The sequence below is a fragment of the Argentina silus genome (assembly GCF_951799395.1).
Source record: "Argentina silus genome assembly, chromosome: 22".
Classification (NCBI taxonomy): domain Eukaryota; kingdom Metazoa; phylum Chordata; class Actinopteri; order Argentiniformes; family Argentinidae; genus Argentina; species Argentina silus.
Genome location: NC_139676.1, coordinates 2,141,929 through 2,151,928, shown reverse-complemented (window position 1 = coordinate 2,151,928; position 10,000 = coordinate 2,141,929). Strand labels below are relative to the sequence as shown.

General features: G+C 49.5%; 1 protein-coding gene and 1 pseudogene across 2 annotated transcripts in view; one reads left to right on the top strand and one right to left on the bottom strand.

Annotated features, from left to right (window-relative positions):
* LOC310821900 (polypyrimidine tract-binding protein 2-like) overlaps positions 1–3,074 on the top strand; it is a 12,323-nt pseudogene extending 9,249 nt beyond the window's left edge. The window contains exon 13 of the transcript XR_014555126.1: positions 414–3,074. The product of XR_014555126.1 is annotated as a polypyrimidine tract-binding protein 2-like (transcript). The remainder of the gene's footprint in view (positions 1–413) is intronic.
* Positions 3,075–6,082: 3,008 nt separating this feature from the next.
* The window catches only part of LOC310821987 (dihydropyrimidine dehydrogenase [NADP(+)]-like), a gene marked incomplete at both ends in the record, with an annotated part of 13,631 nt that continues 9,713 nt past the window's right edge, over positions 6,083–10,000 (bottom strand). The window contains 6 exons of the mRNA XM_083694276.1: positions 6,083–6,253; positions 6,407–6,547; positions 7,430–7,573; positions 8,047–8,226; positions 8,422–8,564; positions 8,687–8,806. Of these exons, the coding sequence (XP_083550402.1) occupies positions 6,083–6,253; positions 6,407–6,547; positions 7,430–7,573; positions 8,047–8,226; positions 8,422–8,564; positions 8,687–8,806 (899 nt within the window). The remainder of the gene's footprint in view (positions 6,254–6,406; positions 6,548–7,429; positions 7,574–8,046; positions 8,227–8,421; positions 8,565–8,686; positions 8,807–10,000) is intronic.

Below are 10,000 nucleotides of genomic sequence, written 5' to 3'. Positions count from 1 at the left end.
GGTTGGGTACAGACCTGGCCTGGTTGGGTACAGACCTGGCCTGGTTGGGTACAGGCCTGGCCTGGTTGGGTACAGGCCTGGCCTGGTTGGGTACAGACCTGGCCTGGTTGGGTCTGACAGCTGAGTTAGTTTTAAAGTGCATTTCCACGTAACATAATAAACATATGTGGGGGCTGGAACATTCCGTACTGTAATCTGGACATGGGGAGGGAGAGTTGCCAAGGGCAACCATACACTGCTCTACAAAGGTGGGTCTTGAGGTTAGTCTTAAAGTGGTAACTGTCCCTGACTTTTAAAACAAACTCAAAAAGTAATTAATTCTATTTATCTATTAGCTATCTGTCTGTTTATCTATCTAAATAATTGTCTATATCTATAAATGTTCCGTCTGTGTTCCTCTTTCCCTGCTGAAGGGACCACAAGATGGCCCTGCTGCAGATGACCCAGGTGGAGGAGGCCATCCAGGGCCTGATCGACCTCCACAACTACGACATGGGCAGCAACCACCACCTAAAGGTGTCCTTCTCCAAGAGCACCATCTAACCCCTGACCCCCTCCCCCCGCCCTGAACCTGCCCCCACCCTGACCCTGCCCTGACACCCTGACCCTGCCCTGACCCCCCTCTCCCCACCCTCACCCTGCCCTGACCCCCTCTCCCCACCCTGACCCCCACCCCGCCCTGGGGCAGCCACCACCTCAAGATGTCCTTCTCCAAGAGCACCATCTACCCCTGACCCTGTCACCGTGGCGACCGCCGTGATGTCACAGACACACCCCCCCCAGAGAAACCCATCTGAACTAGTCATTCCTTATTAAACCCTATCGATGATTGATTATTGATTATCGATCCCCAGCTAGATGAGATGGAGGCTGGTTCTAGGATGTCTTTGAACAGCCCAGTCTAGCCCCTCCCGTCCTTTCTAGGCCCTCCCACACCCAGTCTAGCCCCTCCCGTCCTTTCTAGTCCCTCCCACACCCAGTCTAGCCCTCCCGTCCCTTCTAGCCCCTCCCATCCAGTCTAGCCCCTCCCACTCCCACCCCCTCTAGAGTAGGTGTGATAGCCCCCGCCCTGCCCCTCCTCCAGAGGGAGCTCTGCTCCTCTTTAATAGGTTGAATCAGCGACCATGTGCCTTACACAGAAAACCACCCTTGTTTTGGCCTCCTATGTTTCTGACTACAGTCATAGAGGTTTAGGCACATCCTGTTTGCTTTTACTTTGGTTTGTTTCCTTTTTTCCTCCCCCTCCTCCTCCCTTTTCTCCTCCCTTTTCTCTTCCCCCTCCTCCTCCCTTTTCTCTTCCCCCTCCTCCTCTCTTTTCTCCTCCCCCTCCCTTTCCCCCTCCCCCTCCCTTTTCCCCTCCTTTTTGTACATTGACTTGATGTTCCCACCATTCTGAAATGTTAGATTAGATTAGATTAGATTTTGATTTCTGCGCCTCTGTTGATGATGTCTGAGGAACCTGAGACGAACATGCCCCACCCTACATCGCTGATGCTGATTGGTGCGTCTGAGTACATCGCTGATGCTAGTTCGCTGATTTTAACCCAAACAAATAGAATCATTTAGCCACTTTCTTAGACAGTGATGCTAACAGCAGAGGTCCCAGACCTCGACCCTGAGGGACGCCTGCTCTGGTTCCTGCTCCAACCCAACCATCTCTCTACTGATGATCACAAGGATCTAATGGGTTGGATCAGGAGTGTCAGCGCTGGGTTGGAACAGTAACCTTGACGGTCAGCTCCAGGTGTTGAGTCTGTGACCTCTGTTGACCCCTGACCTGGTGAAGAGGAAGGTGTCCATGTGAGCTGTGCTGTCTAGATGTTCTTCAATCCTAACTAGCTGAGATAAGAGTCCTCCCCCCTCTCCTATTGGTCAGGTTTAGTGTGGTTGAGGACGACCCTGGATACAGGGAGCCGAGCCTCTGACGTCAACATGTAGTCCAGGAAACATACTTCTGGTTTAAGACTACAACCCCCAGCGACCATCCTCACATCTGATATTGGCCGTTCAAAAAGTCCCCCTTTGGGACACATGACAGGGTGGTTTTAGATCTTAACAGGAAGTGAGTTAGCGAGCGGACTCCATTTTGACGGAGAGGCTCGGCCTCCTGTTGAGCATGCTGGTCTGGGTCGTCGTTTTAGTCGTGAGACATTTCACTGTTGCATGCATCAGCCCAGCCTCCACCCTGCTCCTGGAGAGGCCCAGCCTCCACCCTGCTCCTGGAGAGGCCCAGCCTCCACCCTGCTCCTGGAGAGGCCCAGCCTCCACCCTGCTCCTGGAGAGGCCCAGCTTCCACCCTGCTCCTGGAGAGGCTGCTGCCTACACAGACTAGAGGCAGGGGGAGGCTGGTGGAGGTAGAAATCGGAGGACGGGGTCTTTGTAATATGAGGAACAGTATCAAACACGAACGTGACTGATACCATTCCTTATTCCGTTCCATGCATTACAAAGACATTTACATTTGACATTTAGCAGACGCCTTTATCCAAAGCGACTTACAACAAATACATTTGTATAAGTAAGAATCATCTCCACATCCTCCGGTCTGTACTACCGCCAGCTTCCCCTGGTTGAAGTTTAGTGGTGGTTGTAGAGGCGGGGCGGGGCGGGGCGGCCGCTGCTAGGCTACGTGGTCATAGTGAGGTGTGATTGTATGTGGGGACAGACTTCCTGTGGGGACAGACTTCCTGTTGGGACCAAAGTAAATGTGCCTTTCGTTACTTTCTGTTTTGTTTGTAAAAACAGCCGTGTGAAAACAACATGTTTTAAACAAGGAACAATATAACAACAATCTGAATCCATTGTGTTGTCTCTCTCTCTCTCTCTCTGTCTCTCTCTGTCTCTCTCTGTCTCTCTCTGTCTCTCTGTCTCTCTCTTGAATGTCTCTTGTTGCTTTCTACAATCTGCTGTTACTCTGTCACCTCACGGTCCTCAGTGGAAACTGAACATTTAAAAGAGTTTAGAATGTGTGGGGAAAGTTCTGTATATTTTCTACATGGGTTGAGTTTCTACATCTCAATTGTAATAATCCGTCTAGTTTGAAAAAGGCACGATGATTAAAATCTCATTTTCTACCTTTTGTGGGTCGTATGTTTGCTGGTTCCTGACTTCCTGTTCCTCACTTCCTGTCTGTACTACTCTGACCTTTGACCTTCTGTGGCATGCACCAATAAACTCTCTGACGCTCTGCTCACCTCTCTCTCTCTCCTGTCTCTGGCTTCCTGTCTCCTCTCATCTGATCTGACTGTTCTGTTCTCTGCTGTTCTCTGCTCAGGGTGGGAAACCAGTCATACCACTAGCTTATCTTGGAAACTAGTTTATCTTGTTATGCTTAAATGCAGGAGGGAGAATTTGGAGAATCTAAAAACCTGAAACATTTGGGATTTATTAACTGACAAGTTAATTTCCCACCCTGCCCTCCACTCCTCTCTTCTCCTCCGCTGAGCCCATCTCTCTCTGACTCCTGTCACTGCTGTTTACTCTCTGTAACTCTTAACTCTACATATAATCTCTAATCTGACTACTCTACGCAGCTCTGAGCTCCACCCCTGCGTCTCTCCTCTCCTCTCCTCTCTGAGAGGAGAAGGTCTGTTTAGCTGTGATCCGTGAGGTCAGACAGTGAGTTTAGAGTGAGTGTCTGGAAGCTGCTGCAGAGGACGACCAGCTGGCCTTAGGATTCACTAGACCACGGCCACCAGGACCAGTAGAGACCAGGACCAGTAGAGACCACGGCCACCAGGACCAGTAGAGACCAGGACCACCAACACAGGACATTAACACCTTCAGCACAGTATGGCCTTTAATGTAACGGCTCCTTGAGGGGAGGTTGAGTCTGAAGTCTAAAGCTTTGGGTTTGTCAGGAGTTTGTAACTGAACGTCTTGGCGAGGCCCTCCGGTCCTCTGAGGGGGGGGGGGGGGGGTACATGTCAAGTCATTACCCTGAGACGATGAAAGGTTGATCTTAAACAAAGATGTTTCTTGGTTTGGGGAGATTGGAGGCCGTCTGCGTAGTTGTCAGGAGTCTGAATAATTGACCAGATAAGAACCATTATAGATCGGCTACGAGTCAAACTGCCAACAGCTCTGATAGAATGTTCCGTGTGACGAGATCTTCAGCAAAATGTCAGGTCAATTAGTCAGGTCACGTGACCTCATCCTGCTGTTAAACTCTGGCTGACACCACCAGGGGAGGCAGAACACATTTGTTTGATACCATTCCTGATTCCATTCCATGCATTACAATGAGCCCGTCCTCCGATTTTTACACCACGCACACACACACACACACACACCTGAACACGTCGCCTAGCTTCCTGATCACACCTATTACCAGGGGTCAGAGGTCACACTCATGAATACGGCTCAGTGACTCCAATCTGACACGGTATCCAACCTCCTCCCCCTCTCTCTCCCTCTCTCTCTCCTCTCCCTCTCTCTCCTCTCCCTCCCTCTCTCTCTCCTCTCTCTCCCTCCCCCTCCCCCCCCTCTCTCTCCTCTCCCTCCCCCTCCCCCCCTCTCTCTCCCTCCCCCTCTCTCTCCTCTCCCTCCCCCTCCCCCCTCTCTCTCCCTCCCCCTCCCTCTCTCTCCCTCCCCCTCTCTCTCCTCTTCCTCCCTCTCTCTCCCTCCCTCTCTCTCCTCTCCCTCCCCCTCCCCCCCTCTCTCTCCCTCCCTCTCCCCCCCTCTCTCTCCCTCCCTCTCTCTCTCCAGCAGCTCATAGAACAAAAACATCAAGGTGAAGTTTTCATCTCGAAGCGAAAACTGATTATAAGTTTAGAATTCATATCTTTAGCCTCGTTCTCCACGACACCCACGTTCTCAGCTGCATCGTTAGTTCTGGCTAACACACACACACGCATACACACACGCATACACACACACATACACACCTCCTCAGGTGTGTAACCTCTTCTCTCCTGCAGCTCGTTAACAGAGATAATCACCTGACTGCCTCCTACCACAGAGACGTCGTTAATCTGAGAGAACCTTCTTTAGAAAACATGTCAAATCAAAGCAGGAGGTTTCTGTTATAAATATAATATTCTTTACTAACTCCTGGGATTATGAAGATGTTGTTTTATAATGAAATGTTACATATGGAGATATTTCTGGAGACCAGAAGTTGTGAGGAATGTGTGGTTCTGCTGTTTCATCCAACAAGCAGCAGTGACCCAGTCAGTCACCCATTTACTCAAACTTGAAGCTCCTAAAACAGAGTAGATGTTTGTTTAAAACAGAGTAGATGTTTGTTTAAAACAGAGTAGATGTTTGTTGGTTGGTTGTGATAATGTCTCTCCAACGGCACTTTTTCTATTCATATTTCAAAATAAATTAACAAACAGACAAGAAACAGATCATCATCAACCATTTTTATTCAAATCATAAACAAACAAGGCCTTGTTTTTCAACCCAGTCCTGAATTCTGAACAACAACAGAAGCTTTCTGAGGGAGAAGAACCGAAACAGACTTTCTGCGATTCGATCAGAAATATGCAGATAAGTAGAATAAATTACAATTAAATACTATTTCTGTCCAATTAATTTCCAGCCAGTCTAAACCTAGGCTAGAGTAACTAAAAGAAGCTTATTCATATTTAGTCATTTTACTTCTCAGTAATAGTTGAAAAATAGGTAGGTAGGGGGGTAGGGTTACACTAACCCTAACCCTAACTCCATCAACGGTACAGCATGATTGGTTTTATCCATCTTCAGAAATAGTTTATTATTATATTATTTAATTATTATATTCATAACTGGACCTACAGAGGATCAGTGCATCCCTCCATCTCTCCCTCTCCTCTGCTGTCAGGGAGGCTGGTGGAGGTAGAAATCAGAGGCCAGGATCATTGGAATGCGTGTTTGATCCTCATTCCGTTCCTCTGACCTCCAGCGGTGGGATGGGCTCTGGGGCGGTCAGGTGATCACGACCAACACACGATTTTTCTTTTTCATTTTCAGAATCAAGGTGATTTTTCATGTAATTATGATGTCACACCACTGGCTCCTCCTCCGGCCAGGAACAACCAATCGTCTTTAGTTCTGGTAGGGCTCGACCAATCATCCAGCGGTGGTCCTGTCTGGCCAATCAGCAGACAGGGTTGAGGACCTGGGGCAGCCCCCTCTTGGGGACGTAGGGCGTGGTCCTGGTGACCATGCTGATGCAGTCGATGATGGGGCAGACGGACAGGCAGAGGGTACAGCCCGTGCAGCTGTCTCGGACCACCGGGAAATGGGTCTCCGGGTCGAACCTGATGGCCTGCAGGAAACACACAGCGCTTAGAGACGACCACTTCCCTAGCAACCACTGGACGGGTCAGGATCTTGCAGCCAATTGGATAAGGTTATCTAGTCCCCTCCCACAGCCATGGGCATACCTGGTCTCTGTGTGTGTGTGTGTGTGTGTGTGTACCTGGTATCCAGAGTCATTGCAGGTCATGTAGCATTTCCCACAGTTGATACACATCTCCTGATCGATCATCGCCACCACCTGCTCTGTGTTGTCCAGGTCCACATACGTGCCGATGTGCTTCAGAGCCCTGGCTATCACATCCTACACACACACACACGGATGGTTAGATAGATAGATAGATAGATAAACAGGCAGGCAGGCAGGTAGGTTAGATAGGTAGGTAGGTTAGATAGGTAGGTAGGTAGGTAGGTAGGTAGGTGTGTGGGTAGGTAGGTAGGTAGGTAGGTAGGTAGGTAGGTAGGTAGGTGTGTGGGTAGGTAGGTAGGTAGGTAGGTAGGTAGGTGTGTGGGTAGGTAGGTAGGTAGGTAGGTTAGATAGATAGGTAGGTAGGTAGGTGTGTGGGTAGGTAGGTAGGTAGGTAGGTTAGATAGGTAGGTAGGTAGGTGTGTGGGTAGGTAGGTAGGTAGGTTAGATAGGTAGGTGGGTAGATAGGTGTGTGGGTAGGTAGGTAGGTGGGTAGGTAGGTGTGTGGGTAGGTAGGTAGGTAGGTAGGTAGGTGGGTAGGTAGGTGTGTGGGTAGGTAGGTAGGTAGGTGTGTGGGTAGGTAGGTAGGTAGGTAGGTGTGTGGGTAGGTAGGTGGGTAGGTAGGTGTGTGGGTAGGTAGGTGTGTGGGTAGGTGGGTAGGTGTGTGGGTAGGTAGGTAGGTAGGTGTGTGGGTAGGTAGGTAGGTAGGTGTGTGGGTAGGTAGGTAGGTGTGTGGGTAGGTGGGTAGGTAGGTGTGTGGGTAGGTGGGTAGGTAGGTAGGTGTGTGGGTAGGTAGGTAGGTGTGTGGGTAGGTAGGTAGGTAGGTGTGTGGGTAGGTAGGTAGGTGTGTGGGTAGGTAGGTAGGTAGGTGTGTGGGTAGGTAGGTAGGTGTGTGGGTAGGTAGGTGTGTGGGTAGGTAGGTGTGTGGGTAGGTAGGTGTGTGGGTAGGTAGGTAGGTAGGTAGGTGTGTGGGTAGGTAGGTAGGTAGGTAGGTCTCACCTTCACAGCAGGGATGGGTTTCTTGGGCAGGTTGCCCCTGGCAATGGTGGTGTCAGACAGGATGTGGTCAGACTTCTGCTTCCTCTTGTACTCCGCCAACGCCTCTGTCTTCTCCAGCAGGTAGGGACCAAAGCTGGGCAGGCTCTACACACACACACACACACACACACACACACACACACACACACACACACACACACACACACACACACACCATACACACACACACACACACACACACACACACACCATACACACACACACACACACACACACACACCACACACCATACACACACACACACACACACACCATACACACACACACACACCATACACACACACACCACACACCACACACACCACACACACACACACACACACACACACACACCATACACACACACAACACACACACACACCCACCACACACACACACACACCACACACACACACACCATACACACACACACACACACACAAACAGGGAGAATGTGTGTTGGCAAGGGAAGCTGTTGCCTGGTTACAACTGATCAGTCTGACTGTTGGCCTGATGGTAATGACGAGAATCACTCTCTGCATGCACACACACACACACACACACACACACACACACACCTTTCCGAGCAGGTCGTGGAGGCTGGGGACAGGCTTGCCCTTCTGGTGTCTGAGGGTGGGGGGGGACTGTCCGTCCCAGTCTGACAGGCCCTCCATGGCCTTCAGGTACAGCAGGGCCTTCAGACCCAGGCAGTAGTCCTCAATCACGGTGAAGTCCTGATTCTGCACCGCACTGCACACCTACACACACACACACACACACACACACACACACACACACACACACACACACTCTGATGGTTAGATAGATACTCTGGATATATGGATAGATAGATAGAGGGAGGGAGGGAGGGAGGGAGGGAGAGGTAGAGAGATGGAGGGAGGGAGGGAGAGGTAGAGAGATGGAGGGAGGGAGGGAGAGGTAGAGGTTGTTACCTGTAGAACGGAGGCCCCAGCGTGGAGGAACTGGAGGCCGGTCTCAGCAGAGTCGATGCCCCCGGTGGCCAGGATGGGGAAGCCAGGCAGAGCCCTGCCTATAGCTGACACTGCCCTCAGGGCAATGGGCCGGATAGCATTACCTGGGGGGGGGGGGGGGGTTAAGAGGAGGAGGGGGTTTAGGAGGACGGGGCTGTTTCTCTTGTGTCTGTATGTGTGTGTGTGTGAGAGTGTGTCTATGTGTGTGTGTGTGTGTGTAACCTACCAGACACTCCTCCGTAGGTGGTGCGTTGTCCCTTGCCGACGCCAGGCCAGGGAGACCCATCAGCCTTTAGCCCCATCATACCAGACACTGTGTTGGTGGCTGTCACTCCATCTGCCCCTCCTAGAGAACGCAACATCACCACAACATCACTCCAACATCACCACAACATCACCACAACATCACTACAACATCACTACAACATCACCACAACATCACCACAACATCACCACAACATGACGACAACATCACCACAACATCAATACAACATCACTACAACATCACCACAACATCACCACAACATCATCACAACATGACTATAACATCACCACAACATCAATACAACATCACCACAACATCAATACAACATCACCACAACATCACTACAACATCACCACAACATCACCACAACATGACTATAACATCACCACAACATCACTACAACATCACCACAACATCAATACAACATCACTACAACATCAATACAACATCACTACAACATTATCACAGTCTCTGTCTCCTCCTGTAACATTAGGGTTAGGGTTAAGATTAAGGTTAAGGTTAGGGTTAAGGTTAAGGTTAGGGTTAAGGTTAAGGTTAGGGTTAGGGTTAGGGTTAAGGTTAGGGTTAAGGTTAGGGATAGGGTTAAGGTTAGGGTTAAGGTTAGGGTTAGGGTTACAACATCACCACAACATCACTACAACATCACAACAATATCACCACAACATCACCACAACATCACCACAACATCACTACAACATCACCACAACATCACCACAACATCACTACAACATCACCACAACATCACCACAACATGACTATAACATCACCACAACATCACTACAACATCACCACAACATCAATACAACATCACCACAACATCAATACAACATCACCACAACATCATCACAACATGACTATAACATCACCACAACATGACTATAACATCACCACAACATCAATACAACATCACCACAACATCACCACAACATGACTATAACATCACCACAACATCAATACAACATCACCACAACATCATCACAACATCACTACAACATCACCACAACATCAATACAACATCACCACAACATCACTACAACATCACTCCAACATCACCACAACATCACTACAACATCACCACAACATCAATACAACATCACTACAACATCACCACAACATCACCACAACATGACTATAACATCACCACAACATCACTACAACATCACCACAACATCAATACAACATCACTACAACATCAATACAACATCACTACAACATCACCACAACATCACCACAACATGACTATAACATCACCAC